This window comes from Calidris pugnax, unplaced genomic scaffold, assembly GCF_001431845.1.
Source record: "Calidris pugnax isolate Ruff unplaced genomic scaffold, ASM143184v1 scaffold41, whole genome shotgun sequence".
In the NCBI taxonomy this organism is placed as follows: domain Eukaryota; kingdom Metazoa; phylum Chordata; class Aves; order Charadriiformes; family Scolopacidae; genus Calidris; species Calidris pugnax.
The window spans coordinates 23,474,437-23,496,987 of record NW_015094509.1 but is presented as its reverse complement, the minus strand read 5'-3'; the positions used below and the strand labels follow the sequence as shown (position 1 = coordinate 23,496,987).

General features: G+C 36.8%; 1 protein-coding gene across 11 annotated transcripts in view; it reads right to left on the bottom strand.

The window, feature by feature from the left end:
* Nucleotides 1-22,551, bottom strand: part of PHF20L1 (PHD finger protein 20-like 1) — a 55,649-nt gene that overhangs the window by 16,409 nt on the left and 16,689 nt on the right. For 4 of the 11 annotated variants that reach the window (XR_001414440.1, XM_014965310.1, XM_014965309.1 and 1 more), the window contains 8 exons: nt 22,246-22,374; nt 17,178-17,260; nt 13,183-13,435; nt 10,992-11,177; nt 10,586-10,792; nt 3,215-3,433; nt 2,959-3,015; nt 1,770-1,874 (listed from right to left, as the gene is read on the bottom strand). Coding sequence is in view for 10 of the 11 variants with exons in the window: in XM_014965310.1 (XP_014820796.1) it covers nt 1,770-1,874; nt 2,959-3,015; nt 3,215-3,433; nt 10,586-10,792; nt 10,992-11,177; nt 13,183-13,435; nt 17,178-17,260; nt 22,246-22,374 (1,239 nt within the window). In the remaining variant the exon portion in view is untranslated. Of the gene's footprint in view, nt 1-1,769; nt 1,875-2,958; nt 3,016-3,214; nt 3,434-10,585; nt 10,793-10,991; nt 11,178-13,182; nt 13,436-15,027; nt 17,261-22,245; nt 22,375-22,551 lie in introns of those variants that run through there. The other 7 variants (XM_014965311.1, XM_014965313.1, XM_014965315.1 and 4 more) reach the window with 4 other exon arrangements.

The following is a 22,551-nucleotide window of genomic DNA, read 5'->3' as shown; positions in this document are numbered from 1 at the left end:
TCTATTTTGTAAAATAAAAATTCCAGTAAGAAACACAATGAAGTTTAATAGCTAAGAAAAGTATTACCCTTCTAAGTCCTTCCTCCCCCACCTCTGAATGTACAAAGGAATAATTTTTCCTTGAACATTATTCAGTCTTTTTTTTTCCACAATTCATCCTGTACCATCTGGTGACCTCAGAGATGCTGCTGATAGCTCTCCTTAGGTCTGTCTGTAGTACTACCAACACTGCTGCCTACAAGTAACTGCAAACGGTCCAGGTTAAGTGATCAAAGCTTGTCTGCATCCCTGCAGAGGGGCTCAGGAAAGAAAACCCACCTGGGATGCTCCCAGGTCCAGCCCAGGAGCCATCAGGACAGATGGTGTCTGGGATGGGCCCAGGGTCATCTCAGCAAGGTATGCACAAGCCCAGAGGAGCATGATGAGCAGGTAGACAACAAATACACCCTGCCCAGGCCCCTCCCAGGGATGCCCCAGCAGCACCATCATCCCCATTATCCAGGCATGAAACCCATGACGACGTGTTACCCACAGCAGCTCTGTGGATCACCTTTTGGACTAAGGGAGGTTGCCTAATATTCAATCTAAATCTATGCTCTTTCAGTTTAAAACCATTACCCCTTGTTCTATCACAACACTCCCTGCTAAAAAGTCCTTCCCCAGCCTTCCTGCAGGCCCCCTTTAGGTACTGGAAGGCTGCTCTGAGGTCTCCCCAAAGCCTTCTCTCTTCTAGCCTAAACAACCTCTCAGCCTGTCCTCCTAGGTGAGGTGCTCCAAGTCCCTGATCATCTTTGTGGCCATCCTCTGGACCCACTTGAGCAGGTCCATGTCTGTCCTACGCTGGTCAAATGGTAATTAAGAGTAGCTATCCATTTAGTCCTCCTAAATTTCATTGCTTTAAACATAAATGAGTAATTTGATTTCTACACCTTCACCCTTCTGTAGGAAGCATTCCTGCTACCACCTGCATCTCCAGTTTTCTTGCAATGGGTTCCACAATGCATCTCTCCTAAATACCTTCCACAAAGCCACTGTTAATATTTACTTTCTCCTGTCAAAAACACATCATCTACCACATTTCCTAAGTATATTCACTGTAGGGGAGTCAATTCACTGAGCAGTTGAGTTGATTACTTCATGCTGTATTGGTATCGACCTCACTGAGACAGAAAAGTACAAATAACAGAAATTATTTACCTTCTGTGTTATATTGGTTTTATATGAACATTTATTGACAATGAAACCTATAGTCAGAGCAGCAAGAAGTTTCTGTTTTCTTTGCTTTAAAGCCTTGCACCAAACCTATCTGGAGCACACAACACTTTAAGCCACATTCTTGCAGGAGGACTTCTCAGACAAGGAGAAAAAAGAAGGACAAAGGGTTTAACTGTTAAGAAGGGGCTGCATCTTATGCAGTAAACCACTGAAATTTAGCAACAGACTAGATACTAGAATCATTTTTATGTTCAAGTAAACTAACTAGGATATATAGAGCTTCAAATAAAGAATTTGAAGGTATGTGAAGAACAAGCATATATTTTGAAGGAAGAAAAAACATCTGTGAAATATCTGTGTTTATCATGTACAGATGCACTACATATACAAAAATGAGGTCACAGACCTAAGTGTTCTTTTAACAATTAAGGCCAAAACCTATTCTTTGAAATTTCAAAAATTTGACATTCATATTGTTTAGAAATAAATGTTAATATCTAATGCCAGAAATACCCTGAGTGGTTCTATTTATTAAAAAAGTAAATTGAACTTACCATGCTGTTTAGATTTCTTCTTTTTTTTCTTCTTCTTTTTCTGTTTTGATTTATGATCTTTCTCCTTTTTCTCTTTTTTCTCCTTTTCCTTTTCTTTCTTTTTACCTGAAATAAAAAAAATAAACATTTTAAAACAGCAGTGCCATTCCCAATTACTTGCTTCATTTGTCTTAATCTAAACATGACATTCAAAATCTAGTATTCCAGTTGCCTAGTCAGATTAAAACAATTCAATTAATTTACTTGGTATCCTGGGCATGTCTCTTACTAATTGCTGGTAGAATGGTTCAAAGAAATTTCTCTCAGCAAATAACATTTTACTATTTTAAATATTTGCAAATGAGGTATCATAATAAAAGAAGATATAGCAAAGCAAAAAAAATAAGTGACATTATTTAAATAGCTTATAATGTCTATTTTACTTACAGCTTATATCAAAAAAGTTTCAAAAAGCTTTCAAAAGTGCAAAACTCCAAAATAAAAAGATAACATCATCTTAAAAACACATGGTAGGCTATAGAAAGTCACGTGAAGGAAATTTCAGTATCACAAAACTGCTGATGGTGTCAGCACTTTCTACTGCACAGCAACATCCTCACAGAAAACTAGTTCTCACTAAAATTTATGATACATTTTTTACACTGCAGTTCACTCCTCAGCACTGTCTATATACACATGAGGACAAATACTTTGTCTCAGAAAAAAAATAGTATCTATTTATCCTGGTAATTTCTTCCCAAACAAAATATATCCCACATTGTTGTCACCCCATAATAATTTTCTAAGCAAAACCAAAGCCCTCTTAATTTCTATTTTCTTTCAAGAACTGACAAATATTTTGCTAGTAACATCCGCTTTCTCCTCTCCACCCCTCCCTCCCCCAGTCAGTCAGTACAAGGAAATAAAGGCAGTATCACCAATTCAACTAAAAGAAGATCTTTTCTTTTTCAGACATTTCATAGGTACTATTTAGATCCTTCCAAATCCTTGCTATTGGCACTCTTATAAAATTATTATTATTCTAAAAACAGTTATGTATATTACAAGTTTATAAGACCTAAAAAAACCAAAGTAAGTGGAGCTGGGCCCAGGAAATATTTTACACTTTTACATTTGCCCTTCAGAGACATCAAGTATTCCAGAATTCTTCCTTTTTTTTTCCTAAAAAATATCATTGCTCTGTACATACCATATGTTGAAGAACTTTTCTCATCCAGTTTTCCTTTTCTTTCCATTCTCACTGCACCTGCAAATTGAAGAAGAATATATGACATAAGTGCAATGTCTGGCTGATGACCCACTTTCTCATTAAAGTCATTAGACCGTAAAAAGACCTAATGGCACATGCTAATAAGAAACATACAAACAATACAATAATTTTTAATGTCACTTTACAATTATTTTTATTGTCTAAAGCACTGGAAACAAAAAGTATTGTAGTTTACCAAATTCTGAATGCTTGTCCTTCTCAATCATGTTCTTTATTATTTTCTCCTTCAGACTCTCAAAACATTTCTCCTTTACGGGCACAGAGCACTGTATCTCTGTCCCTTCAGAGCTCACTGATGTGGAAGACCTCTTTTTTTTACTATTCCCTTTGGGTAACTTTAGACTATTGGTTAAAGGCATTTCCAGCTGCAAGGCATGTACATGGGACGAGGGTGCTGAAAACAAGAAGACAGATTTACTAGGCATTCCGTAAGGATTGCAGCCAGGTCACTGGCTGTGTCAGATCCCTGAAATGTCAAGTATTGGTCATATCATCATCACACTCAGCATAGAATTACTACATATGAATGCCTAGCTCTTAGTCTTATGTACCAGACAATACATGCCACAGAAGGTTTCTTTGTCTGTTTTGGAATTTGCACTCACTTTTAAAATAATTGTACCATTTAAAGTCTTCTTTTAAGCCTTTTTGTTTCCTTTTTATTTCACGATAATAGAAACCCATGTCAATAGTAAGGGTTAAAAGTGCTGACATTGTCAGTATCATTTAAATTAACACTCTAATTAAGCTCTGGTACAATATTTTTAGTGCTATGTATAAAATTTACACTTCTGCTTATGGCATTGCATTGGTTTTAATAATATTTGAATCATTTACAGTCTTTCATATATATATTTAATCCACATTCGAATCACATGCAAAACATTGATAATTTGTCGGAGTTCAGCACCATGTACTGACAATTCTGATCTTACACTATTCAGAAAAGTTTTGTTAATCTTTATCCAATGCAAATTGCAAAATGACATGGTAAAAAACACCCTCAAGCTATAATTTTCATTAGTAATATTTATAAGCAAATAGGATAATGGAATTTTCAAATAATCAAAGTAGAATAAGAGTTATTTATAAATAACATTATTGAGGTTATTCAAAACTCTCTATTACTGTATTGATCAATATTGTGAGAGCTTTAAGTTTTATTTAAAAGTAATTAGGAAAGCCTAATCTTCAGGCCATTGAGGACATTTCAGGTCCATGCCGTGGACACTGTACAAAGAATGCAGCTCTGCAAAGCCATAAGGGGTTCAGGTTTTTCAATGTCAGCTCTAAACACTTGGAGGCACCAGTCACCTTCTGTCTCTCAGCACAGGGGCCCAACAGAAGTATCAGCATGTAAAAAACACTTGTGAGCTACAGTGCTGAACCAAATAAAGTCCTGAACAACACCTGCTAGTGCTCAAGATATTAAAGAAAACAAAATATGAAGATGATCTGGAATGGGTTCTTTGACCTCCCTCTTTTTTTTTTTTTTTTTTTTTTTTTTTACAATAAATATTCAGTAATAAAACAACAAAAAGCATTTAAATAAGCAGTGTTAAGATAATTTAGTAAATTCATCAGTCATAAGATTCTGGGGAGAAGGCAACAACGTCTCAGGATTGTACTGTTGACTCCATAAGGTGGCCTTCCAGGCTTGGACAGTTCAACACTGTCCAAATGTTGGCAGTGTTCTACAAATGTTCTACTGGGATACAACATAGGTGTTATGTGAAACTTAGCCCAGCTCCCAGGCAGCCCCTCTCAGGGTGACAACCAAAAAGCCTCTGAGCAAGAATGCTGCAGGGACAGCCAGAGCAACAGCAAGTTACAGCCCATCACCTACCACCCCACACAGCACCTTGTAACACCAGATGTTCCCAACTGTGGGAATGCAAGACACCACCACACGATGCCATCCAGCCACAGCTGCTTGGTTCTGTGTTCTGGCTTTTAATACAAAGCAGACACGAGCTGTAGGACCCTGGCTGAGGCCACCTGAGCCTTTTCACTCCTTCAGATCAACCACCTCACCCGAGACCATAACCCTTTCAGGACTGGACTACTATTCAGGCTCTTCTCTGTGTTTCAAACAGACTTAGCTTGCTGGGATATTTGTCATCCACACAAAATGCTATTCAAATTATTCCTTTCCTGGGTTTCCTAATTAACGTTTGTCTCTGTTACAGGACTGAACTGCTTTGCCATCTGTGGAGCTATATTTTAGCACCTCAGTAAAATAAAAAAGTGTCACTTCTCCACATCATCATGTTATCAACATCTTGTCTCGTTTCTAAAAAGAGCACAAAAGGATCACCCAAATGCACATAATTTGGTCATTTGATGCCATTTTGATGAAAAGATGTGAGAATACTCCATCCAAACAACCTCACGAGAACTTTAGTCTCAATATTAGATAAATTAGCACTAAAACTTTCAGAACTATTCAGAAGAAATCCTGACCTCGAGCATTCAAATGTGCTCTGCTATTGATGGCCCCAACACAACAAACTTCACTACCATGATAATTTTCAACAGAAGCACATCTGACCAAGTAATCAGCTGGTAACTGAGTAACTGTTCGAGGGAACATTTACGATGGACAGAAACCTGCTACAGTCACACAAACATCCGTCCCAACGACAGAACTCTCCAAACTGGTTTTCTATAGCAACCTGAAGAGAGAAACTACTATTATGCCCGCGTACACTGCAGTGTTACTCTGGGTTGTTACTTCTATTAATCAGAAATCATTCTAAATCGAGAATCCTAAATTCTAAATAAAGTGTTAAGGCTTGCAAATTTTCACCTGAGCAATCAGTATGCCTTACAAGTAACCACAAAATTAGACAAGGTAGACAAATCGCAGTCTGAAGGGCAAGCAACAAATACTGCCAGAAAAATATTAGTTAATAAAAATTTTCCCTTATGGAAATACAAACATTTTTTTTAAATGTTACTTTTAATTGCAATTTTATTCCTGTTGAGGAATTCCTGCTCTCTAGTCAGCCACCTCCCACACAGCGAAGCGTGGGAGGTCTGCAATTAACACTTAGCAGAGAGAGAAAGATGCTTAGAGATTCGACTTGATAAATTACAGACTAGGTCATTGTTCTAAGATCAATTTTATGCCCAGAAGACTCATTTCAGATTTAAAAAAAAAAAAAAGTAATATGCAAAGCACAGCAATTTCCAGCCTGCTTTATGCCACGTTTCCAATGCTACCTCTGCTGGTCTGGCACAGAGAAGTGACACGAGCCGCGAGCGCAGGCACAGAAGAGAACACTCTGCCACCAGCGCAACAGCACAGACGGGCCTTCAGCCCTACTGCTTTTTGCACTGAAGCAAATTAAAATAAATTCTACCAACTTATTTTGTTGCATGATATTGTATTCCATGGATTTTTATGGTTTCTCAACCTGCCTAATAATAGAAATGTCATCATCTGCGTTAATACACAACTTAAATCGTAACATGACCAGCTTAATTCACGGTTCTATCGTAATTAATTTGTTGGTCGGAATTCCCAGTGCACAGGATGAATTTTTTATCTAAATGCACTTTAAATACATATTACAGTTTAATACCAGATCCTGTACAAAACAATCTTTGGGAAGGATGAGGACTTGAAAGGTTCTTGCTTGCCTTCAGCCACCTACCCCAAGAATCGGCCAGAAACTTCAGGGCAGAGATTCAGACCAGGGCATAAACCCATCTGTCAACAGATATTCAGTGTAAAACAAATAGCTCCAGAGTAACAAGAGCTTTAGTTCACTAGAACCTAGATACCTCTTAAAATCAGGGTAACCAGTAACACTGGCAAGAGTTTACAAAAAAACCAACCAACCAAAAACCAAAAAAAAATCTACTGATGTCATTTTCTGAAAATTTTGCACATTGGCCATTGCTTGTTCCTGCTACACAGTTAACGTAATGTTACCCTACCAGCAAAATCATCTAGACTGAGCTCAAACAGGAAATGAGAGCTAATGATAATAGGGTACCATTACTCCTATAAACAGGATATTGTTATATTAGTAAATGTAACAATATTTTTCCCCTCGCTTACATTTTCAAGCCCAGACTTATTGCTGAAATTACGTCTGCTCAATATATAACAGTTAAACTAACACAAATGGTGTAGAGTTATAGAAACCAAGATAAATGATTGGGAGCTTAAAATTACATTGACTTCATGTAGGCAGAACTGGAAACCTACAATGTTTTGCATATATTCAGGCTGACAGTGAATTTAAAGCCTATGAAAGAATAAATGAAAAAAAAGCCAGTTATCTATATTTTAAGCTGCTTGACAAATAAAATAAAGGATTCTTAGTTATGTGTGCAGTATGGGCTGATCACGAGTAGGTCCATAGACCTGTTAGGCAAAGCGGTAGCTCTGTTGAAGAATGAACTGGTGGCGTACCAGTGCCTACCAGTGTGCTCTCACTGCTCCCATGCAGCCTGAGGACTGCAGGAACTGATCGTTGTGCTTTTGGGCCACCTTTATGAAATGACAAGCTCATTTTGAGCAAGGATCTGTGCGTTAATACTATTGAGTTGCCATTTTTGACCTGTTCAGACTGTGTCAATAAAATCTAGGCAGCAGAAATAACATAAAAGGACAGATTTAAAATAGTTCTTTCAGATTAAAAAAACCAGACAGTTACAGAATAGTCTGAATTTTACACCAGTGTTTTCAAGTTGTAATCTATAGAATCACAACACACATCCTAAACAATGCTGTATATTAAATTACACTTAGGCAGGCAGATGTTCCTGTATAAGGTACATTAACTTTTCTCAATATTTCAAGCATCAACAGGAATGATAAGGAAAGCTTTGGGCACCTCTCCTTAATATATTAGCTTGCCATTGTTTAAAGAGGTTCATTAGAAAAGGAAAAGTAGCAATAAATAGAGTGGATTCTATTTATTCTCCTGAAGCATGCAAGAATTTGGTCTAATTATGTGTGCTTAAGTAACATGACAAGAACCTGTGCTATTTCAAAAGTAAAAAGATGTCTTCTAAAGCAGAGAACACAAGAAAAACTATTCAACAGTGTAGAGTAACTCTAGAGGTTTCAAACCTGAACTTAAAAGCTACATTTTCCTCTTTCTTCTTAGAAAAATATGAGAAAGATGGGAGACAAACAAGTTGCACCATAGTTAGAAGCCTGAGATGAACCCAAAAGACATGTGAACTTCTGTTACAGAGGCCTAGAGATGCTACTAACAGTGGCAATGATCTCCACAACTTTCTATGAATGATTTCCAAATTAAAGGTATCAGACTGCTTAGATTCGTCTTTCAGCCATAAAGCTTATATTGCTCAAGTGGGTGCTGGGCTGCATAATTCTGAAAACTTCTAACATTTGAATAAAAGTCAGTATGAAAGCTCAAGATAGAGTTGTATTGCATGGAGGAAAACTAATACATGAAAATTAGGAACAAAAGACAAATTTGCCCATAAGGCAAGAATCCCGAAGACAAAAAGGTAGATGGCAAAACAGTTCCTTGAGAGCTTATCACTCTTAAAATTATGTAGGTCCAAAAAAAGCTCCATTAAGCTCTAAATACAGTATAAACTGCTGCAAGTGCTGCATCTTCCCATTCTGAATTCAAGTAGTAATGCCAGGTAATCTTGTCAGGGAATGGTTTCCCCTGACACAAGCATGTGGATGTGTCAGATATTTTTGAGTCATAAAGAAAGGTGGCAATAAAAAAAAATATTATTTCTTTAATTAGACTCAGTTGTGGTGAAGATCAAGACCTGGCTCAACCAACAGGTCCAAGTGCACTGGTGGATGGGGGGTTTCGATGGACGGCAGCTCACGCAGAGTCCAAGCCAGTCCCATCACAGAAGTGGACAACAAAATAAATACCCACCAGCATTTACCAGCTATGCATTAAATAATCCAGAAAACATACCAGAACAGCCAGAAGTTAAATTCCTAGTAAATGAAATGAGTTCTAATAAACAAGAAACAGATGGCAGTTGGAAGCTGTTAGTTTCCTTTACGAACTTGTTCTTTGAGTGGGCAAATATACACCTCCCCAAAGTACTTCTCTTAGTGGCAGAAGATATGAGATATAAGCACGTCTACAGAACTAATTTTCCCAGAAATCTGCGATTCTACTGCTATGTAATGTATCAAAGGCAAACCAAGACCATCACGTGGTTTCACTCGAGAAATTAAGTAGTATTTTCAAAAGCTGAAGTGGCAGCTCATTAGAAATTCCTGTAGCCCTTATTTTCAAATTAGCTTAAGAGATTTAAAGGGTGGTTGGGTGGTTGGTTTTTTTTTTGTTTTTGTGAGAGAAAGGATAATTACAAAGATCTATTTTAATTTACGCAGTATTGATCCAAGAATTCTACTCAGCTTTTGCTACATCAGGCTAAATAGCAATGCTACAACTCCATGAAGCAATCACCTTACTCTCTTGGAGGGAGCTCGTGGGAGCAGACACCCAAGAAGGGGCTGTACACACTAAACAAAATGCTTCACTACCCTATTGAGCACTGCAGCTCTACTATCACCTGAATGCAAAGTTATTTTTCTCCCCCTCCCCCTTAAACAAGGCTAAGTTATAATTTGAGTGGCATGATTATATATCTTAAGGTTTTGTTGTCCTCCCTTGTATCCTCCCTTAATCATATTTACCAAAACACTTCCTCAGCAGGGTACAATAATTTGATTTTTCCCTCCTCTTTCTTTATCGAACAATTTTCTCACTTAAAAAAAAAATCAAACAAAAAATAAAGGCTTGTGAGAGAATTCTGTTTTGGAAGCCAAATAAAAATGGTATGATACTCACCCACATAAGACACTTCTTTATGGCAAAAATATACGGACACCTAACTTACACTGGATGAAAACAACCCACTTTTAGGGTCTGTAAATCACTATGTAAATCTTTTCCCCAAAGACTTAATTGCCTCTATCCAAGTAATTCACTTAAACCACAGTAGCCAGTAAACTCTTACAAAGTGAGAGGCAGCAGAGTTCCAGTACTGGGCTCTACGATAACTCTGTGAGGGTGAACCAAGTTTATATAGGTTTTAGAGGATTTTGCAGAAATATTTTCATTTCGTAGCAAGCAAATGACAAAATTTCCACTGCAAACAGAAGCAAAGGTAGAGGAATGCTGAATGCCTTGCAAAATGCTGAGATTTAAAGCTGAAGCCACAAAATCAATGGGTACATCTAGATTTGGTATATATTAGTATGTTAGTAAAAAACTTCATAAATCATTTTTACAAGTTCTAACAATATAGAATATTTGTGAACGAAATACTGCTTTTTATATTCCACACTTCCAGATTCTCCTTTACGTGTGTTAGAAAAGGTGTTAATGCAGCTCAAAGCCAGTGGAAGACAAAGAATATGCAGATATATATGGAGATGGATGGACCCCAGGAAGAGCAGCAGGTTTGCGATTGGCAGAAAGGGAAAACAAAAAGCATCCCCTCTGTGTGACTGAACACATACACACTTTAACCCTATAACTATAAGCCTAACTGGTTGTATACTGAATCTCTTTACCTGACGCTGCTGTAGCTACTCTTCCATCAGTTACTGCTTTGGAAGAAAGATATGTAATCATCTGAATATCTTCCTTGTCTTTACTGGGATATTCATTACGGAAAGTGGATTCTGTGGATAGTGGTGCTGTAACTTCCGAACTACGGCTTAAGTCAAGAGGGAGACATGGTCCACGCTTCTCAAGTGACATATGAGCAACATCAGGTACTACATAAAAGAAAAAATGTAATATTAAAAAAGATACACAGATCCAAGAAACAACAGTTTGGATTGCAGTGTTACATAACATAGGAACAGCTTTAGCTACAATAAGTCAAAATATCCCATTAGATGAAAAGCGTGAAAGGTCTAATTTTTATGATTCAATTTCTCTTGGGCAGGTCTTTATTAGATTAAGATACATTACCCTCCAATTTTGATGACTGTTGGTTTTGACCACTGATGGAGAACACTTTTCCATCAGTAATTGAAGAGGGAGAAGAAACTTTTTCTACAGAATCATCAGGCAAGGAGCAAGTGGCTAAACGCTGTGATCTTCTTCTCCGTTGGCTATGTTTGTAGGATCTAGGGGAATTCACTGGCTGTGATGGACCTAAAAAGAGATCTTTCAATGTTCATGAAGCAGAGAGATAGACCATAATCTTACCGCAGTATTTGAGATCTAAAGAAGGGGAGTGCTTTAAATAGCTCTTATTTGCAAAGCTGGTAATCACAGCAGAACTGGTAAAATTAAAAACTGCGATTACCAGGAGCAAAAAAAGAGTTATGCTTATGATATGATTCTGCTTTTTGCTTATTATACATTATGAGGGCATGTACTTCCCCACTGATCAAGGCTGTTGTTTTAGGCAAACACTGTACTTACAATAAGCAACCCCCCCAGATAACCCATGAGAGTAGGCTACTTAGAATGGAAGGGGGAATAGGATTTAACAAGTAAGCAGAACAAATGATCACAGTTAAAGATCTAAAAATTCATGGGTCGTGGTAACATACAACTTGAAAAAAATAATATCAAAAGCAGTGGTTAATTTTATATCCCACCTCCTGTCTCCTGCTAACCTGATATCAATACTCCAACTACATTTCAAATGCACAGTGCCAATGCATGGCACAGTAAGAAGGCTCAAGAACCTCATACTTTTTTTTTTTATTAAAAAAAGGGAGGGGCAATTGATATAGGTTAATGTAGGCCTGATTCATTAAAAACAAAAAACCCACACTCCCCTACACCTCTCCAATTTTACCCCATTTCACAAACGTTTTCCTTAGAAAACATTTAAGTCATCATCACACCGTAAATTACTGTTCTCTCCTTTTCTTAAGCAGTTTTTACAGTCAAAGAAGTACAGGTTTAAAAATAAATATGCAGCAAAATTAAATTTCCATTAGAGGTGGCAAAGACTCAGAAGCCAAAGATTAAGTGACAGCACTAACAAGATCTAAGTAACCAAGTTTTAAATTAGCTAATTTTTAAAACATCACTACAGAGAAGTCTAACTTAATCCAAAATATAAACATGCTCAAGGAAAACTACTTACCATTAGTTTAGGGGAAGGGAGGGAAGGCACATTACAATATAGAAGACTGCTAACATTATGTAATTTTATCAGTGTGGCCTGAATAAATAAAGATGGCTGAATTTGCATCCCTCCCTCTCCCATTCATTTAAAGTTATGTATGAGAAAGGATTATGAGAAACTTCACTCCTATGGGAAAATATCAAATCAAGGTTAAGGAGAACACACGATGCAGGTATAGTCTTCCATCCTCAATCACTATTCTAAAAGTGAAATAAAAATGTAGCTTCTGACTTATTGGAACCCACATTTATTGCAACTCTTGGCCTCATCATTAAATGAGGCAGGTAACAAAGAGCCTGACTGTAAGCAACACTAAAAGCCTAAAGTAAACTCAAAAAAAAAAATTCTAATATTCATAAAAAATAGCATATTTAAGGATGCAGCATAAAACTTTCCCTGTTCTTCTGATAGCCAATATTTTGGTACTTTGCAAATCAGTTGCACATCTCAAGAAGCTGAACACCTATAGCGGTTTTCTGAGACAAAGAAACCCGATTTTGTTTAGATTCGCCCACCACACATCTTGAACCCATCTTCTCTTTTGCATCATATTTGCAGGAAATATCACATAAGGTGAAGGATGCCACAGCCAGCAACAGGGACAGCACAGCAGCCTGCTGAGGGCAGAATTTCTGAGAGAAGGGAAGGCCCACAACCAAGGTGCACATCTTTTCTTTTTAATGAATCAGGCCCCTTCAGATGGGAGGTTTGATTTTTTTCCTGTATCACTGTTAATACTAATGTGGAGATTTAAGCTGGAGAGAAAGCCATCAATTAAAAGCCACGACTTTAAAAAATATAAATGTATTATTTAAATGTATTATTTCCAGTAGAGTAACTCATACGCCTTATTAGGTGACTTTTATAATACTGAGCTACCCCTAATTCTCCCGCTTGGACCTTTTATTTAAAGCAGATTCATTTTTCAAAGCAATAGCCATTTACAACCCCAAAAAATTTCTGTATATCTCTTATAAGTAATTACGGTATTTTTTTTAAAATGTCTGTGCTCACTAGTTTTATTTATCACAGAAGAAGGAAGCTGAGAGATCAGCGTCAAATCCTCGACTTGTATTAATTCTGGGGAAAGTGGTGATTTAGGGGGCTTTATACACCCAGAAGAATCTCCAGATTCTTGTTTGCATTTCTTGCTGCGAGCCTTTCCTGAAGACAAAGTTGAGGATAACAGTGCAGGTTTCTGAATGTTGGCAGAACTGCTAATATCAGCTTCATTTTTTTTCTGACTTTGTGGTTTAGGTGAAATCTCCTGAATAAATAATAAAAAATTGATACTTTTATTTCAGTTTCTTCGCTGTAGTTCTTGCATTCTATTTTGATCTTTTTAAAAGCAACTTTAGTATTCAAAACACATTTTAAAGCAACATTAGTTTCAATACAAATGAAAACTATTTAAAATGCATCACATTAAAACTTTTTTTTTTTTGCTTTTAAAGGAGCACTATCACTTTCAGTATTCTGAACACCCTTTATTTTATATTATTTGAAAAAGCCTGAAAACAAAACATTTTTTCCTCTATCGCCATTTTACAAATTCACCAAAATCTTTTTAGTTTCTGTCTCTTTCATGTTCCGTAGACCAGGACTGTCAGTGTTGTCTCAAAGTTTAAGATGGAGAACACTTGTTACCAGCCGGAATGTACACACTGGTCTACAGTCATAGAGTATCTCAAGTTGGGAGGGACCCGAAAGGATCATCAAATCCAACTTCCTGCTCCTTGCAGGACTAATCTATAAGACTAAGAGCATCTGGATGATGCTTTTTGAACTCCAAGAGGCTTTTGCACTGCTATAAGCAAGCAAAAAAAAAAAAGCTGTCAAGATTTCCCCTTCACAGGGATTTCCCTGACTTTATAAGAAAAATTTAAAAGTGCCACAGGAAAACCTTAGTACGAATTTCATTTTTAAAGAGGAACCTGAAAAAGTTGATAATGCTCCTTTAAGTAATGTCTGAAAACAACAGAAGGTTTCCAAATACTGAACACACTCTCACACAACCCCTTTCAGTGCTGGGAGTCTGGATTTCACCACATTATATGTTTGTGCAAACACATGAAGAAATCACAACTTCTAGCACCACAGGGTTAAATAGATTGCTAACTGTTGGGGAAAAACGAGCAGATAAAGAGTTAAAACAGTTTTTGATGAAAAAAGAAAAAAAATCAAGATATAATGCAGCTTTCCAATTTCAATTTTCATCCTTAACACACATACTGAAGTATTATTTTTAGACAATTAGCATGCATTGACAGACATCAGCACTTTAGATTTTTAACTGGAAGGAAGATCTTCCGACTTTACTGAATAAACTGTGCATGTGTTACAACTTGCCCAGTAAAGGCAAACTAATATATCTGAACATGATTTCTTAAACCTTCTCCCAGTTATATCACATAGCATGGTACCATCTAATAAAACCATAACTAAGAAAGTAGAAAGGTATTTCTAGAATGTGTGCACCTCTTTATCCAAACTAAAAAACATCACATCTCTGATCATTTGAGGGTATTACTGGGTTTTGTTATAAATCACAATTTGATTTTCCACTGGAACTTTCAATATTCCACTGGAAAAAAAAAAAAAAGGGCAAACCAAAAAACCCCAAGTTTTCTACGTTCATAAAAAGGTACCCCTGAATGCTACATGAATAGATTGCTGGAATTATCATGTAAGGATCCGGTGCAAAACATCCCATTCAGCAGACACCAGTTCTACCTTGAATAACTCAGTTACACATGTACTAAGTGCAGTTTATTCATTTAAATAAAATATTCCATGAACTGTAGAGTATGCCTATGCTGGTTATGAAAGGTATTACCAGAAATTAATTAGAGTCATAACTTGTAAATAAACAATTTTATTGTTCATCTTCACAGATGTGAAAGACATTACTACAGCATCCATTACTTCCAAATTACAAAGTTATTTAAACAAGATTAAAAAAATTAAATTAATATTTTGATAAGGTGCTTAACCTCTTAACAGGACAAATTAACATTAAAAACCTTAATGAATTAATGTTATTCATCTAATCAGGTCTTGGTCAAAAGGAAATATAACATGACATACCCTAATACAGTTAAATAAACTACTGTATCTGAAACTAATCGTCTGAGGTTTTGGGTTTAAAACAACTGTAAACTAAAAATATATAAATATAAATAAAATAAACTTCCATCAACAAAGTCAGTTTTCGGCTATTGGCCTGAATACTTCTACCATGTTCCGTATCACATTATTAAAAAAAAAACCCTACAGGATATTTTACCCATTCAACTTTATAGCAGCAGCAGACAAAACCTCTAAGGAATGTCAGCTTTGCTATTGGAAAACCTTTAGGGGAGGTTTATAACTCGGCCATTTTAATTTGAATTTGAGCAGGAAATTAGCAAAAAAAGCTTTAAGCTCAAAAATTTTCCTCCCCACAGAGTTAATCATTTAAATAGTTGTGAGGTTTCTGTTTTTAGTTAGAAGTGAAGGAAAAGGACAATTTGGGATTTTAGATGCCTCTTTAAAGGAGCTTAACTAGTATTCCCAAAAATGAGGTTTTTCAGACCATTAGCGTGTAAACAATGACAGAGACATCTTTTTTTTTTTCAATATCTAATCAATAAAACAGAAACAGCCGAGTTACTAAGTCTAAGAAGTAACAAAAAAGTTTGTAGTAAATATGCACTGTAGTTTATACTGTTGCATACACAGTCTATGTAAACCACAAAGTCCCATTCACCGCAATGGGATTCTGCATGGTAAGATTTACATTGTAATGATTCTTCCCAAAACAACATGCTGTAAGCCATTTCACAGTTTTTTGCACATTGAAAATATCACACACAGGAGCAATAAAAACCATAGCATCTTTAATATGCAAAAAATTTGAGAAATGGAATGTCATGTCAATACATTGTAAACCTTGATGCAAAAATATGGGTCAATGCATCGACACCGTAGGGGCTCCCTGGGCCGTTACAGTGACAGCATTAGAGACAGAAACTGGTGTTCCATTGACAGGACTCGCAGCCGATGCGGCGTCAATGGAAAAACCACAGCAATGCAGTTATATATCAGCTCTAAAGAACCAGTACAACCAAAATATCAAAGAAAAGTCTAGGGTAGGGAGTGTTCATAGAGTGTGCCGGGGCTTAAGAACAGAAGAAGTGTTCTTTCAAGAATTGTGGGCAGCAAGGCTATTTTATTCAAATGCTGCTGTTAAAAGAGAACGAAAATGAATACAAAAAAGCTGTATTAAAACTACATTAAGGCTCTGATTTAAATCACTGGAAAACAAGGATGTCCTGAATCAAGACTACTGCTCATCCTTAGCTTGCTTTACTGTGCTTAGGCATTCAGCCCTTTTAATATGCAAGATAATGCACAGCTTGGAGTCCAGCAATGCCTAAACACAATAGAAGTCAAAGATAAAATGGCAGCAGGTCCTGCAGATACGCAGGTTTAAAAATCAGACCCTTAACATTATTTAAAAGTTTCTTTTTTGTATTTATTAAAATACACACCCTTGCAAAATGTATGGCTCATTGAGCGGTTCATAAAACACATACAAGCCTACAACACCAAATTCTTACAATATAAAAGAAACTTCTTTTAAAAGAAGTTCTACTTGATGTCAAAAACCCTGTTTCAAACACAAGTCAAATCTGTGTAAGGGCCTTTTCCTAAGCCAGTCACAGGGTTCCAGCTATAAAACTGGACCTTGGGACACTGGTCTCCTTGTTTGTTGCACGGAGACTTCATTTTTCTTTGTTTCCTGTTAGTTTTCTAACACAAAAGCTCATTACTGAAATTCAAGTCAACACTGTGTTTAGAGACAATTAAATTCCATACTTCTGGCTCTGCCAGAAATGTAAACATAAGATCAATTTTAAGTTCCCTATTATATCTGAAGGGGCAAATTTTAATGTTGTAGGTACTATATCTCCATGGCACACTCCAGTGGGAACCTTGCAAAAGAATCAAACTCTACCATTTCATACCTGCTCCAGGACTGGAGCTGTTTCTTTGTTGCCTTCCTTTTTTTCAGCACCATCCGCAACAACAGCTTTGGATGCCAATAAACCTTGGGAGAAAAATTGCAGAGTTTTTTTTAGTTAGAAGCAGCTTGCGACAAAATTTGGGGAAAACAAAGCAAAACAGCGAGACAATAAATATGAACTGCCTCTATCTACAACGTAATTCTCTCTGAAACAGTTCCACACAAAGCTGAACACTCTAAATTAGAACAAACAAAAAGTTAAAGGACGTTCCCATGACACTGCCCTTTCACAAGAGGTACTTCTAACAAGATAAAAATCAAATCATCAATTGTAAAATAATGCCTCACCATCCTTTTAAAGCCCAAGTGCTTGGGCTTTAAAACCAAGCCTATGATAATTAAGTAAACCAAGAAATCAAAATTATTTAAAACCTTTTTTTTTTTATCTCTCCCCTTCCCAGTCTTTAAGAAATTCCCATCAGACTTTTTATTACTACTTCTTAACTCAAACACACGTAAACCTTTCTTAGGCAGAATATGGGATTTAAATTCCAAATGAATATTGTCAGCAGTGGAGCTCCCAAATTACCCCAATAACAAGACCATACTGGGAGTAAACATATCAGAAAATGTCACTTTATTCATTAACTTATATACAATATCACTACCATAAAAAAAGAAAAAATCTGTAAAAGACAGGGCAACATAAATATGAGGAAGCTTTTTGTTCACTAAGCATATAGCAAGTTTCAGTTCCGCTTCACACTGTAATTTCAATCACCTAAATATACAAAAAAGGAAAAAGTTCTATGCCATAAGACAAAGCAGAACTGATAAAACCTAAAAAAGCAAATCTGAATAAAAGTTACTATTAAAATTCCTGGGAACGTCAATATTGGGGGTGGAAAAGTTCAAGTCCTCAAAACCAGCTTGAGCTTACAGATCCAGAGGACGTTCCTTTTGCATTCCGTGAAAAATTAGATACGCTTAAAATTAATTTAGAGTGCACAATGGCCAAGGAATTACAAATTAGCAAAGCCTGGGCTCTCAGCAAGCTTTTAGGACATTAAAAAAAAACCCAACAAAAATATGCATACAAAAAACAATGTGGTATTTTGCTACAGGTCTACCACATTCAAGCATTCCACAATAATTTTTTTTTCCATTTACTCTTTACCTTAGATTAAGCTGTGCTTCAATTTACTGGAAATTAGTTGTATTTTAAAAAAACCACACTTTTTCAGAACACCACATCCATAACAAGAGGTGCAATTTAATTGATGTTACAGCTAAATAGGTTAACTGAAAAGTAGAAACTTACTTAGCCTTATTTAAATTCATATAAATAAAATTATCAGGTAAGATTTCAATTCTGCATAAATAAACCTGACCCAAATTACACTAAATCAAGTTGCAAAATTAGCAATGTTCCTTATACTGACAACCATACATCTACAATGAAAAGCATAAATTAATTTTAAAAAATAAGTGAAGTAGAGTTTTAAGTACTAAACAACAAGCTACAGTCTCTAAGGCATCTTTTGTGGTTCTACAAACCACAGGCTGCCCAGAGAAGATGTGGGTGCCCCATCATTGGCAGTGTTCAAGGTCAGGTGGGATGGGGCCTTGAGCAACCTTATCTAGTTGATTAGGTGACCTTTAAAGGTCCCTTCCAACCCAAACCATTCTATGACTTTCACTTCTAGCTAGATACTCAGTGCTCAGGAAGTAAAGGTATGAAATGAACCCAGACTCTTTGAATATATAACTCTTCTTATTTCCTTCTTCTCTACCCCATTAGGTATCTTTCTAACCAATTAGCATGCCTGCAGAAAGGCAAACAACTCCCCAAGCTCCTCCAGCAGCAGGACTACAGGTTCACCACCCACTTTCAGTAACAGCACATAAATAAAAAGCATGGGGTGCACAGCGAACCAGAAGTAATTTGTTCTAAGTTTGCTGCAGATGTTATCTGTTCTTTTAGGTAACACCACTGCAGCAGGAAATGTAGAAGCAAGTATTCCCACAGAGGCAAAAATTAATTGGAAGATGACATTAATACATGCTTAGCAGGAGATAGCCTTCACCTTCGGGAGATGTAATTTCCCCAATTGCCAGTAAAAGAAGAAAAAGGAGCAAAGGAAGCAACTTGACTTTGTTGCATGGTGAGCAAAGAACACCAGATACAGCTGTGGGCCTTGTGGCAGACAACAAATATTGAGTTGAAATCCAGAAAACAGTTCCCTTCAGACAGCCTCCAACAACCACATCTTTTGCTCCATTTTCCCAAGAGAGCCATAAAACACTTGGTAAATGACCATTTTCCTAACAGCTACAGTGCTTTATGATTCTTTTGTAGCCATTCTGATGGATACACCAGCACGATTCCCAACCTCCCTTCAGTTCTAAAAGCTCAAAGACACAAATGACAACTTACAAGTATTTCAAGCATGAGAAATAAGCCCCTAGCAAGAGTGTGACAGTGTGCTCCCCACACCCAACCTGACTTTTTCCCACAACCCTGCTCAAGTGATAACCACCAGTGATGGTCATGATGGATGCACCTGGTCGAAGTGGATTTGGGGGACACATAACACAACAGTCAAGAGCTAATTTATAGCGAGGTGCCCACCCAACCACAGTGCTGGTCAGTGTCCCACTCAAGCTAAATCTATAAAAAAACTAATATCTGTGGTGGGTATGTATCACTATAGGTCAGTCATCTTACCCCCATACACAGTGAACAGCTCAAGAGCCCGTTGAGTTCTCCTGCACGGCAGCGGGACGCACACCAGGAGCTCCCCTGGCGTAGGGACACCTCTCAAGGTTACTCCTTGAGACTGAGGGAGTCCTTGTGGCAACAGATTCTCAGTGAGTGACTAATTGCATGATGAACTGTGGAGCTTCACTAAGGTTATATTCTAGATTGATCCTTTAGCCATAAAGGATTAACCAAGTCTAGGACTAGGATTGGATCCAGCCAAACCCAGACTCCTCTCTGAGAAGGGGTTTAGAAAGCTAAGGGGGTCCTTTCTGAACCCTGTGACCCAACGGGAGGGTCTCCCTGATAATTTTGTTTGACCCCATCCTCTAAGCAGTAACTAAGTGTACCTTGCCTTCAAATCTTGTCAAACCACTGTTGCATTTAATATCAAACTTAGTTAAATAGCTGTTTTACATCAAATACATTGCTGCTTCCCTCTTCCAAGTGAAGTACATCACTCCATCCACAACAAAGAAAGTTTGATCATCAGCAGTGATATTTCCAAAATATTCCATTACATGCAACAATAAAAACCCTATGCAGTATGAATTGCAGAAGTGTGTTAATTTGAGAAGTTACACAAAGTAACTACCAAGCATGACAAATTTCATCTTGTAACTGAAGGATTCATTTACTTTCACTGAACAGTAACACACTCTCTGCTAGCAGAGTACGCTCTCACGGACAGAGAGACAGACACTGTTTTCAGAATGATAATGAAGTCAATGGCTGCAACATTATCTTTTCTGATTATTCAGTTCAGTCTATACGAGCCCATCCAACTGCTATTATTCTCACAAAGCTCCTTAGGAAAGGAAAATCTATTCACAAGCACAGAAAAATATGATTTCTAGAGCTACAGGTTTTTCAGCTGGTTTTGGTACCTTCTGCTACTAACTGCTATTGGAAAGAAATAACAGGGTTCTGTAAATATATCTCACTAGTATATATCTTATACTTCTGCTCATGGCAGCAATTAAATTGGGACTTAACTGAGGGTGTATGCAGTATGGGCAAAGGACAGTAGAAATGAGGCTGATGGGATATCTGTTAACTAAACTAGATACCAAATAGGAAGCCTTCCAGGAAAGAAAATCCTGGAAGCAGAAAATTGTTTTTTCTAAACACTGCTTCCTTCACATTATGTTCCATACTGGCCCATTTCACTAACTTTCTCCTTTACATTGAAGTACTGATTAAGAGACTGAAATGGAATCATATGCACAAGTCAGAAAAAAAACCCTCATCAGTTTAGTAAATTAGGTTATTTTTACCTTATACAAACAAGTAAGACTTTTTATATGAGTGACCATATGCTATCTACTATAAAAACAAACAAACCAACCCCCTCTTACCTGTAGCATACAGAAGTTTGTCAGACTCAACACAAAATATTTACTAGAGGAAGGAGTGGAATCCTTTTCTATCCTATGATCTGGCCAAGGGCCCCTCTTTGGTGGGGATGGGGGCAGCAAACTTTTCACAACTTTTTTCCACCCAGCTTTTGAAAAGCACTTTCCCAGCACAGGCACAAACACGTTACCTCATCCTAAATACTGACAGGATCAATGCTGGCAACACAATTTGCTTATTGGGGGGGGGGGGGGATACAAATTGAAAAAATTCTTCCATGGTTAAGTAAATTTCTATAAAATTTTAGCACTAAATCTATTTTCCAAGTTTTAAATATAGGACTAATTATCTATTATTCCATTTTCTGCTGTATCCTACAGCTGTTTGCTTGCTTCCCTGAATAGCTTTGAGTAATAAATGTAGGGAATGAATGTCTTAAACAAAAACATAAGTTCCAGATCTTCACTGCTTCAACTTGTAGCTAGGCTTGTATACTTCTAAATTACAATACTGTAAACTCTTTTCAGCAACAGCTTTACTTTATGACTATGAAAAAACACTTAACTTTTCCACAGCTAACAAAAGCTTTAATTTACAGCAGTGCTATGTAACTCATGACCATGTTAAGAACTTGTACAAACCCCAAATTCACTCGATAACAAAGAAAATTGTGCAGTTGGAGTTAAAACATATGCAAGAAACTCATCACTTCAGGATGGCTGCCTTCCTAGAAAACTGAAAAGACCAAGTCAAGACTGAGACTGTCCTCTGGATTTATGATTTTATTACCATTTATAGACTCCTTTAAACTTCCAAACAAGTAAAAGACTGTAGTAAGTATTTGTCTCATGAATGTGCTTTTATCAATCTCCTTTAGTACCTTACACATAAGCATGTATATTTCACTACATTAAAAAAGAAAACAACCAATAATTAAAAAAAAGTATTTTACCAGTGATCTTGTTAAGACGAGCTCTCTTTGCCTGAAATGAGTTGCCTAGATTACTTTTCCTCTTGTGTGATAACGTGCTTTCTGCCTGCACAAAGGCCATCTTTGGAACATCCACTACAGGAAATCCTACTTTTAAACAGAAGAAAAATCTAATAAACTCACATTTCATAAATACATTACAACACCCAAAACACTCAAGTACTTCAGAACTCCTATTAAGAGTATTGCAGTAACTTTAAAATTTGATTAAAAATACAAATGCCACATTCTGAACACACAGATTACGTCAAAATTTAAGAAACGTAG